At 49.5% G+C, this 21,888-nt stretch overlaps 1 protein-coding gene across 1 annotated transcript; it reads right to left on the bottom strand.

Annotated features, from left to right (window-relative positions):
- Positions 1 to 19,719: 19,719 nt before the first annotated feature.
- Positions 19,720 to 21,305, bottom strand: LOC125538457 (RING-H2 finger protein ATL52-like). The gene has a single exon (XM_048701736.1). The coding sequence runs from the start codon at positions 21,079 to 21,081 to the stop codon at positions 19,876 to 19,878; it is 1,206 nt and encodes a 401-aa protein (XP_048557693.1). The 5' UTR covers positions 21,082 to 21,305; the 3' UTR covers positions 19,720 to 19,875.
- Positions 21,306 to 21,888: the final 583 nt, after the last annotated feature.

Genomic DNA, 21,888 nt, shown 5'->3' on the forward strand with positions numbered 1-21,888 from the left:
TGCGGATGATGAATATATTCAAAGCCCACTCACCACCCACTTCGTAGCCACTGTCGATGATTTAACCGACATGCTCGACTTCGACTCCGAAGACATCGACGGTATGGACGCCGATGCAGGAGACGATCAAGAACCAGCGCCTATAGGGCACTAGAAAGCCACCTCGTCATATGATATATACATGGTGGACACCCCAAAAGAAGGAAATGGTGATGGAACAGCGGAGGATGACCCCTCCAAGAAGCAGCCTAAGCGCCGGCGTCAGCGGCGCCGCTCTAAATCCCGCCAAAGCAAAAACGGTGATTCCGGCACGGGAGATAATAACACCCCGGACAGTGCCGAAGATAACCACCTCCAGCAAGATTCATCACAGGAGGATGGAGAAGACAACCCTCATGAGAGAGCGGCAGACAGAGAGGTCGAGGACAATAATTATACGCCTCCCTCCGAAGATGAGGCAAGCCTCGACGACGACGAATTTGTCGTGCTGGAGGATCCCGTCGAACAAGAGCGTTTCAAACGCAGGCTTATGGCCACGGCGAGCAGCCTCAAGAAAAAACAGCAACAACTTAGAACTGATCAAGATTTGCTAGCCGACAGATGGACTGAAGTCCTTGCGGCCGAAGAGTATGAACTCGAACGCCCCTCCAAGAGCTACCCAAAGCGCAGGTTTCTACCCCGATTAGAGGAGGAAGCACCTAAACCTACATCACCAGCGCATGATGCGGCCGAATGGCCACCCCGTGGCCACGACAGAGAGGCCTCTCGGCCCTCCACTCAAGCCGCACCCCGACGCCACTCAAAAAATACCAAGGCATGGGAAAACGCGCCAGACCTATGAGATATATTGGAGGACAAGGCAAGGCAAACAAGATCGATCTACGGATCGCGTGGGCGCCCCACGGCACGAGACGGTAATCGTCACTCCGGATACAGTAAATCCGGCCGGGCCGAACACAGTAGACAAAGCTCGTTTGAGCTGCGTCGTGATATAGCCCAATACAGAGGCGCCGCACACCCACTATGATTCACAGATGAAGTAATGGATCATCAAATCCCCGAGGGTTTCAAACCTGTGAACATCGAATCATACGATGGCACAACAGATCCTGCGGTATGGATCGAGGACTATCTCCTTCATATCCACATGGCCCGCGGTGATGACCTACACGCCATCAAATACCTCCCACTCAAGCTTAAAGGACCAGCTCGGCATTGGCTTAAAAGCTTGCCAGTAGAATCAATTGGTTGTTGGGAGGACCTAGAAACCGCATTCCTCGACAATTTCCAGGGCACTTATGTGCGACCACCAGACGCCGATGACCTTAGCCACATAATTCAGCAGCCAGAGGAATCGGCCAGACAATTCTGGACACGGTTCCTAACCAAGAAAAATCAAATCGTCGACTGTCCGGACGCAGAGGACCTAGCAGCCTTCAAGCATAACATCCGCGACGAGTGGCTTGCACGACACCTAGGACAGGAAAAGCCGAAATCTATGGCAGCCCTCACGACACTTATGACCCGCTTTTGCGCGGGAGAAGACAGCTCGCTAGCTCGCAGCAATAACATGACCAAGAGCCCTGGTAATTCGGATACCAAGGACAGCAGTGGCAGGTCGCGTCGCAACAAGCAAAAGCGCCACATTAACGGCGACAATGCTGAGGATACGGCAGTTAATGCCGGATTCAGAGGCTCTAAACCCGGTCAGCGGAAAAAGCCATTCAAAAGAAATACTTCGGGCCCGTCCAGTTTGGACCGAATACTCGACCGCTCATGCCAGATACATGGCACCCCCGAAAAACCAGCCAATCACACCAACAGGGATTGTTGGGTGTTCAAGCAGGCAAGCAAGTTAAATGCCGAAAGCAGAGACAAGGGGCTGCATAGCGATGACGAGGAGGAGCCCCGGCCGCCGAACAACAGTGGACAGAAAGGTTTTCCCCCACAAGTGCGGACGGTGAACATGATATACGCAACCCACGTCCCCAAGAGGGAGCGGAAGCGTGCGCTAAGGGACATATACGCGATGGAGCCAGTCGCCCCAAAGTTTAACCCATGGTCTTCCTGCCCGATCACTTTTGATCGAAGGGACCACCCCACTAGCATCCGTCATGGCGGATTCACCGCATTGGTTCTAGACCCAATTATTGACGGATTTCACCTCACTAGAGTCCTTATGGACGGCGGCAACAGTCTGAACCTGCTTTACCAGGATACAGTGCGGAAAATGGGCATCGATCCCTCGAGGATTAAACCCACTAAAACGACCTTTAAAGGCGTCATACCAGGTGTAGAGGCCAACTGTACAGGCTCAGTTACACTTAAAGTGGTCTTGGATCTCCGGATAATTTCCGAAGCGAGGAGTTAATCTTCGACATAGTCCCGTTCCACAGTGGCTATCACGCACTGCTCGGGCGAACCGCATTTGCCAAGTTCAATGCGGTGCCGCACTACGCATACCTCAAGCTCAAGATGCTAGGCCCTCGAGGAGTCATCACGGTCAATGGAAACACCGAACGCTCTCTCCGAATGGAGGAGCATACGGCGGCTATCGCAGCGGAAGTACAAAGCAGCCTCTCAAGGAAATTCTCCAGTCCGGCCATTAAACGTCTGGACACCGTCAAGCGCGCCCGGAGTAACCTACAACAAGACCGCCTGGCACGTTCCGAGCAAGCGTAGCAATGTGGCCCCAACCCCAGCCCTCACGAACTTGCGAAACCAGTGTTGCGCGTACATAACTATACTCTGGAAATACCATGGGTACAGGGGGAGGGGCACCATCACGGCACGCCCGAAACGCGGCTTAAACCGCACTAGGGGCTGCTGATTTCTTAATTTTCTCTTATTTTCAGGACTCCATTCTTCGGAAGGCTTGTCCGGCAGTACAATTGCCGCACAAACGATACAACCAGGGAAGCAGAAAGCTACGCCGCACTATGGAACTCTAAGGTGGTCTCTATAACGAGCAGTATACCTGTTTCACATAACATTCCGCAGCTCGCCCCTGGAAAGGACATGTTAAATAGTCCCATCTTTTGCTTATTGCACTATTTGTATCATTCTGCTTTGATCGCATCTTTTTTAAATAAACAATGCATAGCTTCCGTCTATTATTGCATTACTCTTTTTTTACGAATATATGTTCATTAATGAGATGTTGCACCCGTGCACTTTGGTACGGCCAATAGGCCAGGGTCTTAAGTACCCCACAATACGGTGTGAGAAGTCCGAACACTTTCACAAGTGCGGCACCCCGAACTTATAGCATTATATGCATCGGCTCCGAATCATGTCTTGGGTCAATAGTTGGGTTTGCCCGGCTCCTATGTTTTGGTACCTTACGTTCCGTTATATCGGCTAAGGTAGCACTAGGAGAACTACTGCGATTGTGCCCCAGTTGAGCTGGGCTAAGCACCTCAGTAGAGAAATCTAAAATTGACCGTCATGATGAGGCGAGAGCTGGTCGCTGTACGAGAGGTTTTCGAGTCCCTAAAGACTTATGCCGCTTAGAGCGAGGAGTCGGCTTTGTCCGGCCTAGGCGTGGATAGCGCCCCGAACTCGGTCTTCCGAACACTAGAGGCTTTGCCGAAATTTAAAATTATAGAATTCTATGGCTAAGTGAGAGTGTTCAAGCATTATAGTTCGACTGCCTTGTTCGTTGTGTTGAGCGCCTCCCTCGAAGGACCCAAGAATGGGAAAAAGAGCGCTCATGTTTATCCCGAACACCCCAGCACTCGTGGCATGGGGGCAGAAGCCGACGACTCGCCATCTCTCAAATTTGATAAACGGCCGCACAAAAGGTAATATTTTAAATTCAAAAGTGTTGCTTAGCGCATATGAACAAGTTTTCAGCGTACAGGATCAGAAATGCGAGTTTACTCAAAAATTACATCTTTGGAGCATTCATCCGCTATAAGGCGGGCACCCTTCAGGACGCCCTCATAACACACTTCCAGGACGCGATGCTCCTTGCCCGGCGGCGACCCGTCCTTCACCAGCTTCTCCGCATCCATCTTGCCCAGTGCACTTTAGCATGGGCAAGCGCCCTACGGGCACCTTCGATGCAGACGGAGCGCTTGATTACTTCAAGCCGTGGACAGGCATCCACCAGCCGCCTCACCAGCACGAAGTAGCTCCAAGGCAGAGCCTCTCCAGGCCAAAGCCGAACTATGAGGCCCTTTATGGCCTATTCGGCCACCTTGTGGAGCTCGACCATTTGCTTCAGCTGGTCACTCAAAGGCACCAGGTTTCCGGCCTCAGCATACTGAGACCAGAACACCTTATCCGTCGAGCTCCCCTCCTCGGCTGGGTAGTAGGCGGCGGCATCAGACGCACTGCGGGGCAAATCTGCGAATGCTCCTGGAGAGCTCCGGACTCGGGTAAGTAACAAGTAATTCACTTTCACGTGCTTGCTTTGCATAATGAATTCCTTACCCGCCGCTATCTTCTTCATCGCTTCAATTTCTTGGAGGGCTTTCTGGGCTTCGGCCTTGGCAGACTTCGCGCTTTCGAGGGCTGCCACAAGCTCGGACGCTTGCGTCTTTGAGTCAAGCTCCAAACTCTCGTGTTTTTTCACGAGAGCCTGGAGCTCTTTCTGCACCTCCTCCACCCGCGCCTCCTGCTTCCCTCTCTCTGTGCGCTCCGCAGCCGCTCTGTTTTCGGCCTCGGACAGTGCTTTCTTAAGGGTTGCCACCTCGGTCGTGGCCCCTATAATAGCACGTTGATCCTGTCATTTTTTGCAACCACATCTTCTCTATATACTTGCGCAAGGTATTACTTACCTTCCTTCTCCTCGAGTTGCCTCTTGGCATGGCCGAGCTCGTTCTCGGACCGCGCGAGGTTTTGCTTCAGCGTATCCACCTCCGCAGTCAGTACGGCGGAGGTCAGCAGCGAAGCCTGCATACGCATATTGACTTGATTATGTTAGACTCATGCGAATGTTATTAGATCCTCTATTCGGCTTTTCTTTCCGAACGCCGAATAGAGCATCAGGGGCTACTGTCTATTCGGTAATATTTTTACATATTCTTTACTTACCTCAAAGCCTGTTAGAAGGCTGGCACAGGCTTCAGTCAGTTCGCTCTTGGCGGACTGAACCTTCTGGATCACCGCACTCATAATAGTGCGGTGCTCCTCGTCGATGGAGGCGCCGTTAAGCACCTCCAGCAAATTGTCCGGTGCCTCCGGTTGGACGGAGGTCGCCGGCTCGGTAGGCTTGCTCCTCTTGGAAGGAGGCTGCCTACCGGAGTCCGGAACCGTTGAAGGTTCCGGCGCGGTGTCCGGCTCAAGGCCAGACTTGGAGCCCTTGGGGTTCTATCCCATTTACGCCTGGAGTCCGGGAGGTCGCCTTGCGGTGCCTCAGGACCACCTCCTCCTGGCTTGGAACCTGTTGGGACGCCACCTCGACGTCGTCCGTAGGGTGGGGGGAGGTAGCCGTCGGAAGCGAATTCACATTCGACGAATCCAGGGAACCGCTCGACGACGCGTCGAGCCGGTCTTTGGGTGGACTGCATAAACATGTTCGACGTAAGGAAAAGCTGTGCAATGGAGGAATACTATGAATCACTCTGGTATCCGGATACTTACGATTTCACCAGGGGCTTGGCCCTGAGCTGCCACTCCTCTTCGCCGTCGTCGGCGTTGGTTGAATTGTCTGGAGGAAGGGTTTTACCCTTCTTGGACCCTTCGGCCTCCCCAGTTGGGCCGGCCTTCCTTTTCTTCCCTCCCCCCGCTGGAGGGGGAGAGGTCTCTTCTTCCTCCTCCTCGTCTTCACGGGAGGAGTGCGTCTTGGAGTCGTCGGATGATGAATCCGACACCTCCAGGCGCCGTGCACTCTTTCGAGTCCCCGTGGCCTTCTTCTCCGGCACCACATAGGGTGCCGAAACCAGCAGCTTCGCCAGGCGAGCGTCCGCTGGGCCTTCGGGCAAAGGAGCCGGACAGTTGATCTGTCCGGACGTCTCCTACCAATCCTGTCAAAGGTAAGGGAGCTTAGATCCCGCATGGAGTCAAACTATGAAAAACTAATACCCTCTAAAAGGTAAAAACAGCTTACCGCACTAGCGTGACGCTGCGTGCTAAATCCGCGATCCTCGGTAGCGGATGCGGGGGCCTCGGCACCCTTGAAAAGCACCTTCCAAGCATCTTCGTACATCGTGTCGAAGAGCCTGCTCAGAGTTCGGTGCTGCGCCGGGTCGAACTCCCACAGGTTGAAAGCCCGTCGTTGACACGGGAGGATCCGGCGGATGAGCATAACCTGGACTACGTTGACAAGTTTGAGCTTCTTGTCCACCAGGGTTTGGACGCATGTTTGGAGTCCGGTCAGCTCTCCTTTTTTACCCCACGACAGGCCCGTCTCTTTCCAGGAGGTGAGCCGCTTAGGGGGTCCGGATCAGAACTCGGGGGCTGCGACCCATTCAGGGTCACGCGGCTCGGTGATGTAAAACCACCCCGATTGCCACCCCTTTAGGGTCTCCATGAAGGAGCCCTCGAGCCATAGGACGTTGGGCATCTTGCCCACCATGGCGCCTCCGCACTCCGCCTGGGTGCCGCGCATCACCTTCGGCTTGACATTGAAAGTCTTGAGCCATAGGCCGAAATGGGGGCGGATGCAGAGGAAAGCCTCGCACACGATGATAAACGTCGAGATGTTGAGGACAAAGTTCGGGGCCAGATCGTGGAAATCCAGGCCATAGTAGAACATGAGCCCCCGGACAAATGGGTGGAGAGGGAAGCCCAGTCCGCGGAGGAAATGGGGGAGGAACACCACCCTCTCATGGGGCCTAGGGGTGGGGATGAGCCGCCCCTCTTCGGGAAGCCGGTGCGCAATGTCATTAGACAATTATCCGGCCTTCCTCAGTTTTTTGATGTGTCCCTCCGTGAAGGAGGAGACCATCCACTTGCCTCCCGCTCCAGACATGGCTGGAGAAGGTTGAGGTGGGGTGTGCGGACTTGGGCACTGGAGCTCGAGTGCGCGGAAATGGATAGGCAAAGGAGGAAGAAGGCGTGGATGAAAAGGTGGATCCTTATCCCCTTATATGGGCGGACGCGACTATGCGTCCCCACTAGCCTGGTAAAACTCGCTTATCTCCCAAGCGCCATAATCAATGGCGCGGTTGGGTTACCCACGCCCATATTGATGAGAATCCCAGAATAAGGGGACACGATCTCTACTTTGACAAGACGTGCCAAGGAAACCGCCTCGCTAAACATGCTGAGGTGGGACAGTAAAACGATTCGAATAAAGACTTGGTCGTGGTGTGATGTCATGCTACAGAATACGTCAACAGATTAGATTTGTGTAAATACTATTCTCTCTATGGCAATATGTGGAAACTTATTTTGTAGAGCCAGACACTACCTTTGTGTTCAAAATCTTCTATGAAGTACTTGGAGGAGGAACCCGCCTTGCAATGCCGAAGACAATCTGCGCGTCGGACTCGTCGTCATTGAAGCCTGGTTCAAGGGCTACTGAGGGAGTCCTGGATTAGGGGGTGTCCGGATAGCCGGACTATACCTTTGGTCGGACTCCTGGACTATGAAGATACAAGATTGAAGACTTCGTCCCGTGTTCGGAAGGGACTTTCCTTGGCGTGGAAGGCAAGCTTGGCGATACGGATATGTAGATCTCCTACCATTGTAACCGACTCTGTGTAACCCTAGCCCTCTCCGGTGTCTATATAAACCGGAGGGTTTTAGTCCGTAGGATGAACAACAATCATACCATAGGCTAGCTTCTAGGGTTTAGCCTCCTTGATCTCGTGGTAGATCTACTCTTGTACTACCCATATCATCAATATTAATCAAGCAGGACGTAGGGTTTTACCTCCATCGAGAGGGCCCGAACCTGGGTAAAAACATCGTGTCCCCGGTCTCCTGTTACCATCCGCCTAGACGCACAGTTCGGGACCCCCTACCTGAGATCCGCCGGTTTTGACACCGACAGTAGGCCAATAAAAACCAGATTGCAATACCTTATGTGCAGTTCTGTCTCCAGCGTGGTGTCCTCCATAAGCTTCGGAACGACACTTGCGTAGGATATGTTCCTGTTCATGCTCAGGTACACAACGTCTAATAACACCATCTACTCCTTTATAAAGATGTGGGTCATCCCAAAAGTAATGTCTCAAGTCATAGAAAAACTTTTTCTTTTGTTGGTATGTGAAGCTAGGTGGTATAAATTTAGCAACAATATAATTAGCATAATCAGCATACCATGGAGTACTACTAGAAGTGCTTATAACATTTAATTGTTCATCAGGAAAGCTATCATTAATAGGTAGTGGGTCATCAAGAACATTCTCTAACCTAGACAAGTTGTCTGCAACGGGGTTCTCAGCTCCCTTTCTATCAACAATATGCAAATCAAATTCTTGTAGCCCAATCCTTTTTGTAGCAAAGGACAAGCCGGAACAAACTCTTATAATAGGAAAAGCGCTCCCGAGGACACACGGGAATATCGTCAAGCTAGTTTTCATCATGTTCATATGATTCGCGTTCGATACTTTGATAACTTGATATGTGGGTGGACCGGTGCTTGGGTGCTGTTCTTACTTGAACAAGCATCCCACTTATGATTAACCTCTATTGCAAGTATCCGCAACTACAACAAAAGTATTAAGGTAAACCTAACCATAGCATGAAACATGTGGATCCAAATCAGCCCCTTACAAAGCAACGCATAAACTAGGGTTTAAGCTTCTGTCACTCTAGCAACCAATCATCTACTTATTACTTCCCAATGCCTTTCTCTAGGCCCAAATAATGGTGAAGTGTTATGTAGTCGACGTTCACATAACACCACTAGAGGCTAGACAACATACATCTTATCAAAATATCAAACGAATACCAAATTCACATGACTACTAATAGCAAGACTTCTCCCTTGTCCTCAGGAACAAACGTATTTACTCACAAAGCATATTCATGTTCATAATCAGAGAGGTAATAATATGTGTAACATCCTAAATTTTTAATTTGGAATGTTATACATTAGATCATCATTGCATATCATATTTTATTTGCTTTTGGTTTTGATCCTAGAAATTCTACGCAACTCAAGGACCCATGGAGAGAGTTGGGGATTTCGTTATTTTCATATTTGAGTTTTCTCAAAAGTTGAGAATAGGATCATTTGATTTTAATTATTTATCATCAATTATTTCTATTACAAAAATATGAGAGAGGGAATAAAATGACTTTCCCAAAATAAAGAAATATTGAGGATTTAATAATAAAATCAAGTCAGATTTTATTTCGGAGTTTTTCGGTATTTTATTTGAATTTAGGAAAAATGTGCATTTTTCAAAATTGCATTTAGGCCCCAAATAAATGTTCACCTTGTGCGTCTTTATTTTAGAAGCCCGGGAAAATTTATTTCCGGATTTTTTGAGTCCGTTTAGTATTTCTTTTTATTTTTCTTATGCGCGTAATTATTTTAAAAAAACACGCACCGACCTAACCGGGCCGTGTCCGACTAGGACTCCTGGTCCGGCAGGCTTTATAAGCCGTAGCCCAGCCCCAGGCCAAACTCTAGCCGCCAGCCCCGCCCGCCCTCGAGCCCCGCGCCGCCGCCGCTCGCGCCGCCCGCCGCCGACGCAGCCGCCGCCCGCCGCCGCCGCCTAGCCGGACCCCGCCGCCCGAGGTGCCTCGATTTCCGGGCCGCCATTTTCTCGAAAAAACCGTTCGGTTTTTCCGTCAGTTTTTCGTCGGTTTTTTTAGTTTCCGTTTTTTTATTTAGATCGGGTTTTTTCGGTTTAGGTTAAATAGCGAGCGTTCGCTCGATCGTTCATTTTAACGAACGTATTCGTCGTTTAGATCCGGTTAACGAACGTTCGTTTGTTAATCCGTTCGTCGTTTTTCTTTTTTTGGATTTTTCGCGATTATTTTCTGATCGCGATTTCTGATCCAATTTCCGTTCTAGTATAACTTTTCGCTCGTTTATCGGAATCAGGCGATTCAAGCGCCTGGAGTTTCGTCTCGAAACCCTCTATCCGTCTAACCAACTTAAACAAGTTTTTGCCACTGTAAAAATTGCCTTAGATCCAGATTAGTAGAACGAAGTTGTTTTCTTTCGCCGTTTGACTTTCGTTGCTTCGTTCGATTTGATTCTTTTTGCAAACCGGAGTTCTTAAGTTGAACTTTCTGGTTAGATCTCTTACTTGAGTTTTACCTGTGCATTAGATGAGTACTTATTGTATGCTTGTTGTTTGTCTGCGATAGAATACCCGGAGTGCGCCGCCTGTTACTTCGAATCTCTAGGTTTCGCGGATCATCAGCAAGGCAAGTAACACTTGATCATACCTTTCCTACTACCCAGTTTTATTGCATTAGATCAAATCCTCAAACATTGCATGATTAGGATCTAATTAAATTGTGGGATGGGAAGTAGTTGAGGTAGTACCTATTACCTGTTTATTATCAAACCTTTGGGAGTTACTTCTACGTTTGCTTATTATTGCTATGCTATGCTAGTAGACGTGGATTGGGTGAGTGATATCCATGACAGATGAGAGTTTGTTAATTAATGGTTTATCTAAGGTGGCAACTTAAACACACATCTGGGTGGATTGAGGCACCTCAGTAATCCAGGATTTGCCTGTTTTCTTTTGCACCGCCACCCAGGCTCAAAGGGATCATGAGATTTTTCATGCTAGAAACTTCCGTGTGCAGCCACAAGCTATTATGGGCTCTAGCATAGTTGACTAAGTCGTGCAAACTCTTACAGTGGTAGACTAGCAGATGTAGGGGATGTAGGTGGTACGGTCTACCCGATCGTAAGGTGCTAGCGCTTCTGAAAGACTGTCTCGGTCATCCGTCTTCTCAAACACCATGTAGTGCGAGAAACCAAACGGAGGCTATCGAGTCTTGTGGGGAAAAGTGCGCAAACCTCTGCAGAGTGTATAAACTAATCATGGTTAGCCGTGTCTCCGGTTATGGACATCTTGAGTATCTAGTATCTGGATTATCATGTGAATCTCAACATGTTACCCTAATTTAATTTGGTTGGGTTTTGTTTAATGATATTTAATTGGGATTGAGAATGCTGTCAACCATTCTCAATGTTTAACAACCACCATGATAGTTAAATAAATTTATTCCTTTGCAGTAGGGAAAAATTGGATTTTCGCAAAAACTATAACCATAGAGCTCTCCACCAGCCAAATATGCATATCGAATAGCTGTTTCATTCCATTATTCTCTATGTGTTACATTGCTTGCATATTCCATGTGCTGACCCGTTTTCGGGTTGCAACGTTAATGTTGCAGACTTTTTAGACGACGATTAAGGAGTTTTTAGGTCGTGGTTCTATACTCAGTGATGCCGTTGGAGTTGATGGACTCGCTTATCTTCCAAGCCTTCCGCTGTTATGATTATTAGATGGCCTTAAGCCATGTTTATTGTAATAAGATCTCTATTGAGACACTCGATGTAATAAGTGTGTGATTGCTACTCTGTTATAAATCCTCCGAGTACTGTGTGGTGTCAGCATTACTGATCCAGGATGACACCGGAGCATAGAGATTGGACAGTTTGAGGTCTGGTCGCTACAATATGCATATAGGATCTGAACATATGATCTTCCACAAAATAAACCAACTAGCATCAACTACAAGGAGTAATCAACATTAATAGCAACCTACTAGCACCAATCCCGGACCTTGAGACAAGAATTGGATACAAGAGATGAACTAGGGTTTGGAGATGAGATGGTGCTGGTGAAGATGTTGATGGAGATTGCCCTCTCCCGATGAGAGGAGCGTTGGTGATGACGATGGTGATGATTTCCCCCTCCCGGAGGGAAGTATCCTGATACGGGCACGACGGAGAAGGTGAATCCCAATTTCAGGACTCCACCAAGCTAGGCGTGTTGTTGTTATTTTTAATAATTAGATTTTTAATAATTGTGAGTTTTGGCTTGGTTTTGGGCCTGTCCAACCAAGTCAGGTCGAGGCCCATTAGGCCGGGCGCCTCACCCCTCCATATAAGGAGCTGGGGCGCATTAGGTTTGGGGAGTTTTTTGAGTTTTCTTTTCGAGTATGAGATATACAGAAAAACGTCCGAGTTACGGGCGGCCATATCTTGTGTATCATGTGTGATTTTCCCATCGTGGAAATTTACTAGCAACGGAGGGTTGATTATCACATCGACGCCTATGTGCTGACCCCAGGGGGTCATTATTTTCGTTTGTGTATTTTCGTACCCAGGTGAAAATTATCTTGAAGGTTGCGAGGAGGAACAAGGGGACGAACTGTTGATCAAGCATCGCCGTGAAAGATCGGGCCATCTACACGCGCGAATTAGCGTCTCGCTAGTCCGTGCCTTATCATGTGGTATCAGATTACTGGGTTTATCACCGCAAATTCGTCCTGTTGAGATTGATCTGCTGGCGTTTGCTCTAGCACTCCTAGATTGCTGAGGCTTTGAAGATCTGCTGTGGATTATTGTTGGTGCCGCCAAGGAGGAGTTTGCACGTAGATTGAAGATCGGATCTGATTGATTTCTGTTTCACTTGCGACAAGATCGATTTCCTCTGTTCTCGGAATACATACAGGCGCCGACGACTTATAATTTCTGATCGATTGGACTGGATCCGTTTCTGTGGTGCGTGAAGTTCGGGATCAAGCGACGGAAAGATTAAAAAAATAGGAAAGGAACGGAGCAGCTGGGATTGCGCACGGATCACATCGGTTTATTCGTTTCCGTGTTGGATCAAAATTTGTGGTTCGCGTACGTTTGTGTGGAGTCTGGCCCATTAAAAAAATGGAGTTGTGCTGACTTGGTTTAAAGCAGATCCAATCAGATTAGAATACAATTTTGGTTTGTTTGTTACGTGAGTTCTGCTTACGCCAGCAAAGAAAAAAAAGTAAAGAAAACATATCAGACCGGTTGAGCTGTAGCTGCACGTACTTGGAGATATTCCCGGATCGGACTCGTTTCAAACAACATCAGATCAGACTGACAGTTTCCTTCGCAGTTTCAAAAAAAACATAGAAAAAAATATCAAATTGGACGATGCCTTCCACATAGTTTTCTCGGCTGGATGAGAACTCTAAGGATCGTGCTCGGACTCAGATAGCTGATATACAAAAGATCTTTAAAGAGATGCAGGCGGAAATTAAAAAGCCCATTATAGTTTTTCCCGCGCATACTGTGCAGCCTTCCACGAGGGTAATTTTCAAGGACACATCCGTGGTTCAGATAGATGATGTTAACGAGGTCGCGACAACACACACTGGTTCTAAAGAGGACAAGGCTGATGTTGACAAGATTTTGGTGGACGATGGTGTACCATTGATTGGGCTAAATGTGCAACTCAAACGAGTACATGGTGATGCATGCATGACAGTTGATAGATGTCAGCGTTGGAGTTTATTTCAGACTCAGTGTATGATTAAAGGCAAAGCATGTAAGTTGATGATTGATGGTGGTAGCTGTACTAATGGCATAAGCAAGGCAATGGTGGCATCATTGGGGTTGTCCACGTGGCGTATTCCTGAACCTAAGCATCTTGAGTGGTTGAATAGTTGTGGTATGCTGAAGGTTACTCATAAAGTGCGTGTGCCATTTACAGTTGGTGACTATGTTGATGTGGTAGAATGTGATGTGTTGCCATTGGAGGTGTGTGGGTTGTTACTTGGACGTCCATGGCAGTATGATCGCAATGTTACACATGCTGGGAGAGCAAATACATATTCTTTTATGCATGATGGCAAACAGCAGACTTTGAAGCCTATGAAGGATGATCAAATAAAGTCTGATGTGGAGCTGGTGTTACACAAGGAGAGGTTGCGCAAGGCTAAGCCGCCAAGGTTAGCTAAGATGCAGCATGAGGAGCATAATGCACAGGGCGACATTGTTGATATTGCTTCAGCTATACCTGTAGATGACAAGCCTGTTGTTCTTGTTAGTGACAAGCCAGTTGAAGTACAACCTCTTTCTGATGAGAGGAAGGATGTTACAGCATGTGTTACAATTCCAGTTTGTGTTGACACAGGTGTTCAGACTTATGATATTTGTGTTGATCATGTCCCAGTGCATGAGGTGCTTCGGGGTGACAAGCGCAGTTTTGTTAGCACACCTTTGAGGCGTTTTGTTGGAGCAGCAGTGCGGAAGCACAAAGGCAAGGATGGACATGTTCGTCAGTTGTGTGGCCCAGGCATTACTCATCTTTTGCAGGGTAGTGCAAAGCAGGTTCATGTTCAGAAACAAAGGACTCCAGCAAAGGTGGACGAGAAGAAGGTGGTGGCGCCTATGCCCAGGCGTGTGTGGAGAAGAAAGGCACCCACAGCTGAACCCAGTCGAGCAGACCAAGAGGGAGGATGTGGAGTGGTAGGCAGGCGAGACTTGAAGATGGCACAGAAGCGTGATTCTTTTGTTGATATCATGCCACCCTTTCCAGCAGACCCTCACGCGTTGAGGACAACGCTTTTTGAAGGGGGGGAGGATGATACGGGCACGACGGAGAAGGTGAATCCCAACTTCAGGACTCCACCAAGCTAGGTGTGTTGTTGTTATTTTTAATAATTAGATTTTAATAATTGTGAGTTTTGGCTTGGTTTTGGGCCTATCCAACCAAGTCAGGTCGAGGCCCATTAGGCTGGGCGCCTCACCCCTCCATATAAGGAGCTGGGGCGCATTAGGTTTGGGGAGTTTTTTGAGTTTTCTTTTCGAGTATGAGATATACAGAAAAACGTCCGAGTTACGGGCGGCCATATCTTGTGTATTATCTGTGATTTTCTCATCGTGGAAATTTACTAGCGACGGAGGGTTGATTATCACATCAACGCCTACGTGCTGACCCCAGGGGGTCATTATTTTCGTTTGTGTATTTTCGTACACAGGTGAAAATTATCTTGAAGGTTGCGAGGAGGAACAAGGGGACGAACTGTTGATCAAGCATCATCGTGAAAGATCGGGCCATCTACACGCGCGAATTAGCGTCTCGCTAGTCCGTGCCTCATCATATCCCCGGCAGAACAGCTCTGCCAGAGCTCTAGATTGGTTCCGCCAAGGTTCCGCCTCGTGGCGGCGGAGTCTCGTCCCGAAAAGTTCCTTCTGATTTTTTTCTCATCGAAAGACTTCATATAGCAGAAGATGGACGTCGGAGACCCACCAGGGGGCCCACGAGGTAGGGGGGGCGCGCCCTAGGGGGGGTGCCCCCACCCTCGTGAGCAGGGTGTGGGCCCCCTGGCCTTCATCTTTGGTGAGGATTTTTCTTTATTTATTTTAAGATGTTCCGTGGAGTTTCAGGACTTTTGGAGTTGTGCCGGATAGGTCTCTAATATTTGTTCCTTTTCTAGCCCAGAATTCCAGCTGCCGACATTCTCCCTCCTTATGTAAACCTTGTAAAATAAGAGAGAATAGCCATAAGTATTGTGACATAAAGTGAAATAACAGCCCATAATGCAATAAATATCGATATAAAAGCATGATGCAAAATGGACGTATCAAGATACGAAGACCGAAGACTGCACCAGTGTCCGGATGGGACTTTCCTTGGCGTGGAAGGCAAGCTTGGTGACCAAATATGTAGATTCTTTCCTTTGTAACCGACCTTGTGTAACCCTAGATCCTCCCGGTGTCTATATAAACCGAAGGACTTAGTCCGGAGGAGAGACTTTATCATAACCATACAAGCTAGGCCTCTAGGGTTTAGCCATAACGATCTCGTGGTAGATCAACTCTTGTAATACTCATATTCATCAAGATCAATCAAGCAGGACGTAGGGTATTACCTCCATAGAGAGGGCCCGAACCTGGGTAAAACATTGTGTCCCCTGTTACCATCGGCCTTAGACGCACAGTTTGAGACCCCCTACCCGAGATCCGCCGGTTTTGACACCGACATTGGTGATTTCATTGAGAGTTCCACTGTGCTGTCACCAAAAGGTTTGATGGCCCCTTCAATCATCAATAACGACGGTGTCCAAGGAGAAATTTTCCTCCCCGGACAAAACTTTGTGTTCGGCAGCTTCGCACTGCGGGCCAATTCGTTTGGCCATCTAGAGCAGATCGAAAGCTACGACCCTGGCCATCAAGTCAGATTTTGGAGCTTGAACTACCTTGTGGACATCCGTGGAGAATTGATCTTCGCCGGATTCGAGACCGCGGCTACCACTCCTGGTCACCCCGAGAGACATGGCCTAAATCTGTCATCGGACTGCATCCAGGAGACAGCTCCCGTAACTCCTCTGGCCTTAGATCCGGAGCAGACCGCGCCATCCAAGGACGGGAAGCTCAACCCCACCACGGAGGCCACAGATTCCCCGGCGCTGGAGCCGCACATAGACTTGATCTCACACGATACTTGTTGAGGGAGTCCTGGATTAGGGGGTCCTCGGACAGCCCGACTGTTGGATTATGAAGATATAAGATTGAAGACTTCGTCCCGTGTCCGGGTGGGACTCTCCTTTGCGTGGAAGGCAAGCTTGGAAATTCGGATATGTAGATCTCCTCCCTTGTAACCGACTCTGTGTAACCCTAGCCCCCTCTGGTGTCTATATAAACCGGAGGGTTTAGTCCGTAGGACAACAACAATCATAATCATAGGGTTTAGCCTCTACGATCTCGTTGTAGATCAACTCTTGTAATACTCATATCATCAAGATCAATCAAGCTATAAAGGGGGGAGGGGGCACCGCACACGGTTAAGAGAAGGCTTGGTGTGCCTTTGGGGTGCCCCCCTCCCACGTATATAAAGGGGGGAGGAGAGGTGGCCAGCCCAAGGGGGGCGCGCCATGGGAGGAGTCCTACTTGGACTCCCGGTCCAAGTAGGATTTGCCCCCCCCCTCCCTATTCCCACTAGGAGGAGGGAAGGAGAAGGTGAAGAGAAGGAAAGGAGGGGGGGCCCAACCCTAGTCCAATTCGGTTTGGGCTTGGGGGGGGGGGCTCCACCTGGCCGCCTCCTCCTCTCTCCACTAGGGCCCATGAAGGCCCATTAACTTCCTTGTGGGTTCCGGTAACCCCCGGTACTCCGGAAAATGTTCGAACCTTTCCGCAACCATTCCGGTGTCCAAACACAACCTTCCAATATATCAATATTTATGTATAGACCATTTCGAGACTCCTCGTCATGTCCGTGATCTCATCCAGGACTCCGTACAAACTTCGGTACATCAAATCACATATAACTCATAATACAAATCGTCATCGAACGTTAAGCATGCGGACCCTACGGGTTCGAGAACTATGTAGACATGACCGAGATACATCTCCGATCAATAACCAATAGCGGAATCTGGATGCTCATATTGGCTCCTATATATTCTACGAAGATCTTTATCGGTCAAACCGCATAACAATATACGTTGTTCCCTTTGTCATCGGTATGTTACTTGTCCGAGATTCGATCGTCGGTATCATCATACCTAGTTCAATCTCATTACCGGAAAGTCTCTTTACTCGTTCCTTAATGCATCATCTCGTGACTAACTCATTAGTCACATTGCTTGCAAGGCTCATAGTGATGAGCATTACCGAGAGGGCCTAGAGATACCTCTCCGATATACGGAGTGACAAATCCTAATCTCGATCTATGCCAACTCAACAAACACCATCGGAGACAACTATAGAGCATCTTTATAATCACCCAGTTGCGTTGTGATGTTTGATAGCACACAAGGTGTTCCTCCGGTATTCGGGAGTTGCATAATCTCAAAGTCGGAGGAACATGTATAAGTCATGATGAAAGCAATAGCAACAAACTAAACGATCATCGTGCTAAGCTAACGGATGGGTCAAGTCAATCACATTATTCTCTAATGATGTGATCCCGTTAATCAAATGACAACTCATGTCTATGGTCAGGAAACATAACCATCATTGATTCAACGAGCTAGTCAAGTAGAGGCACACTAGGGACACTTTGTTTGTCTATGTATTCACACATGTACTAAGTTTCCGGTTAATACAATTCTAGCATGAATAATAAACATTTATCATGATATAAGGAAATATAAATAACAACTTTATTATTGCCTCTAGGGCATATTTCCTTCACGGACTTCATATCCTGTAAACATAATACAACTCAAAATCCAATTGTAACCTACCTTGTATGCAATATTCGACACAACTCCAACAGGATGAGCGTGCATTCAACTTATGTTGGTCTAACTCATTCTTTCATTAGCTTGGTGAGACTAAACTTTCACATCCCTCGTCATGCATTAATGAGTTAGATGGGCCTTTATGACTTTTTTGCAGGATAGATGGGCCTTGAGGATTTAAACTAGGAATTATCCGTGGAAGATAAATGGGCTAGGCCCAATAATTTGAACATACTTATTTATTCCAACATCCCTATTTAGCACTACCTGGTCACATTTATCAAGCTTTCACCATGTTGATTGTTGAACAAAAATTGTGATATTGATGATAACAATAGTTAGTCAATGGAACAACCTAATCAAAATCGTTGTCTGAGAATGAATAATTCAGTAGAACCTTGCGATCTTACAAAAATGGAAGTAACTGCTGCGACAAGAGAACATACGACTAAATCTGAGTGAACCATATTTCGAAGAAAATATCAAGTTTGAGATTCTTTGTTTGCACTACTGCCCCGTCTTGACTGCAATTGCTTTGATAGTTGATTAGATATGCCTAATCAAGCAACTACAAGCTCTTGGGCATACGTGATATGTCTTCAGATTTTTCTTCCCTATCCCATGCAAACTCTCCCCTCCCTCCAAGCCTCATCGGTGAGCCCGTGGATTCGTCTTTCCTCTGTCTGTCGCTTCGGCGGTCGGTGGCGGGAAGGAGAATTCCGGTAGTAGTTTAAGTTTGTTCTTTTAGTCCTTGCAGGTGCAACGCTCGAATGAACGAGGACACCTTTTCTTCAAGTTTGTCTTCCGAGCACCGATCCTCCTCGAGTTCATTCATCTGGACATACTTGACGGAGCTCTGACATAGATTGTTGTCGTCTTCTTGAGGCGGTAAGGTTAGGGTTTCTTGTCATATGCTAAGATTCATGCATGAAAACTTTTCGGCTGTCATCAACAAAGTCAAACTTGCTACGACAACGGCACGCCGGTGGTAGTGGTCGTTTGAGTGTCTCGAAATCTCATTATAATTTTTATTTGTACTTCCAATGAACTTTGAAATTGCGAGCACGTAAAAGGCTTGCGCGTCGGTGTATTAAGGAAGGGGAGAAAGGACAGTACAGAGACAGCGGCATATGATGCCCACAACGCTCATGCCGGAGCCCGGTGCAAGATTGGGCTACCTGTCGCGAGATACGACTCAGCCCTGATGCCCCAGAGAGCATCCACAACTCTGCCTTGGCGGCGGCCAGCCTACAGAGCTCGCTAGCTACTACAGCAGATCGCTGTTTCTATCTGCATCTTTTATTTCGAAAAAGAGCAGCTACAATCTCGTCATGTGCTGTATCTGCACTTCTCTCGTTCAGACTAGCTACCGTCATCAGAAGATAAAAAATGAAGAATAATAAACAAAATCTTCCCGCGCCAACGACCCCCCAAGAAGCCATGAGGGCACGTTTTCCCTTCAATAAGTTCAGGCAGATGATGCGATCCACTCCCATGTTAGTTGAAGAAAAGAAAATGTAGGGTAAAGCAAAGAAAACAGCAGCCGACAGAGTGCAGTGTCTGCTTCCTAGACAAGAATACAAGAACATCTTCCAGCACCTCCATTCTCTATTCTTGTTCTGGGTTGATCTCTGTTCTTAATTGTACTTGAAGTAGAACCAGACAACATAAAAGATTTCGCTTTTCTTTGCTGCATTTCGCGTTTGAACTCGCAATCATCGGTTTTGAGATTACAAGCAACAGGTATCACACACATTTGGGGCGTTGATCGGGTAACATTATTGGCGACCAGGATCAAAAATTCAGCTCGGGGTCTCGGCGCCGTCACAGCGGCAGCACGGAGCTCCGGGCACGGCAGTGCCGCGCGAAGAAGGACCTCGGGAGACCGCCGGACGCGGGCCTCTCGCTGCTCGGATGGCCGGCCGCACCGCTTTGATGCTTCTCTCTGCCACTCTGCTCCTCCCCTTCGGGGGCCGCGTCTGGCAGCCGGTCCAGCGCGGCGACGCCTGCCGCGGTTGAGACCATCGCCGCGTTCATGGACGCCGCGCGCCGCACATTCCGCGGCAGCGGGCCCGGGAGCTGCGGCAATGGCTCTGGCTCTGGCGAACTGGGTTGCTGCTGCTCGTGCTGGTCTTCTTCCACGCGCGGCGCTTCCTGGTCCTCCTCCTCGTCTTCGTCTTCCAGCGTCGAATCGCTCGCGGCAGCCGCTTGCTCGGCTGCGGCGTTGGCGCTGACATCTGGATCAGCTGGTGGGTTGGAGTTGGACTCGATGCCGGCTCCGGCGGCCGTGGTGGTGGGGTCGAGCACGTCGGAGCGGCAGAGCGGGCAGTTGACGTGGGCGCGGAGCCAGGTGTCGATGCAGGGGACGTGGAACGCGTGGCCGCACTTGGGCAGCAGGCGCACGAGCTCGCCGTCGTTGAACTCGCCGAGGCACACGGAGCAGTCGGCGGCGCCGAGGAGCCCAGACCCCGCGCGGTAGGGCGTCACCGCGATCGAGTCGATCGCGGCCTCGTCGAGCCCGACGGTCCGGATGTACCAGACGTGGTGCACCACGCCGCCCCCGCCGCCGCCCTCCGGGTCGTCGTTCCCGACGTTGGTCGCGGCGGCCGGCGGCTGGGCGAGGAGCGCCTGCCTCCGCTGCCGCAGCTGCCGGCGACGGACGGCGATCGAGAGGCCGAGGAGGATGAGCGAGAGGAACGCGAGCGCCGCGGCGGCGCAGAGGACGTAGGTGACGAAGCGGCGGCGGTGGTCGTCGACGGCGCCGTACCCGTAAGTTCCTCCTCCCTGGTGGTCTCTCCAACCACCGCCGCCGTCATGGACGGGGGAAGGGGACGGAGCGAGGTCCGGGGTAAAAGGGAAATGGAAAGACAGAGAAGGCGGAGGAGGAGGCGATGTGATCGGAGGCGGAGAGGAAGGCGAGGGAGAGGGAGAGGGGGAAGGGGTGAAGAAGGGAGGGGCGGGAGGCGGGGGGCAGCCGTACCAAGGATCGCAGTCGCCCGAGAAGAGGATCCGGCGGTAGTGGAGCGGCATGGCGTCAGGTGGGCGGCGAGGCCGGCGGCATCGGCGGTGGACTGGCGGAGGGGGGCGGGGAAAGTGGGGGGAAGGTCGTGGAAGTGCGTGCGCGTGCGTGCGTGCGGGTGGTTTTCCTTTCCTTTGGAGGCGGAGGAGGAGGCCGTGGACCGGGGCGGCCGTGCGTCGACTCGACTGGGGGAGGCCGGGCCGGGCGGGGCGGCCACTACTTGGCAGACGGGATAAGTGGATGGTTGGTTGGTGGCCGAGTTGGACTTGGCGCGTAGAAAAACTCGGCCCGTGCGCAGCTTTTCCGGCCGAGTGCGGTGCGGGGGGCACCGGATGCCGGGCGGACGGATGCTTGCCTCTCCCGCCAATATTCTGAGGCCAACTCCACCGTGCGATTCTAAACGGACGTCCGTTTTGTTCTGTTTTTGTCTTTTTGGATATGAATTTAAGGTCGTGTCCGGGCCTGTTCTGGGATGCGGTGGCCGTGCGCCCACCGCGCGGACGCATCCCGACCGCATCTTGTCCGCGTATTATTTCTTTGCAAGTCCTTAACTTTATTTCATCATTCATTTTTGATACATGAAAAATGCATCATCACATTTTGACTAGTAAAATAAGACCAAAGAAAACAAGAACCACAAGAATACATTTTAGAAGATACCCAATTTTCATAACTGCTCCCTTGAGTTGGTTTAGGCCTTGTACAATGGGAGATGCTTAAAGAGGTGGTTAGAAAAATAAACCGAGATTTTCTGAAGCACCGGTGTCTATTTCTACAGGAGAGACGCTTAGTTAAGCGTCTATCCTGTACAAATAAGC

Source organism: Triticum urartu, chromosome 2 (genome assembly GCF_003073215.2).
Source record: "Triticum urartu cultivar G1812 chromosome 2, Tu2.1, whole genome shotgun sequence".
Taxonomy (NCBI): domain Eukaryota; kingdom Viridiplantae; phylum Streptophyta; class Magnoliopsida; order Poales; family Poaceae; genus Triticum; species Triticum urartu.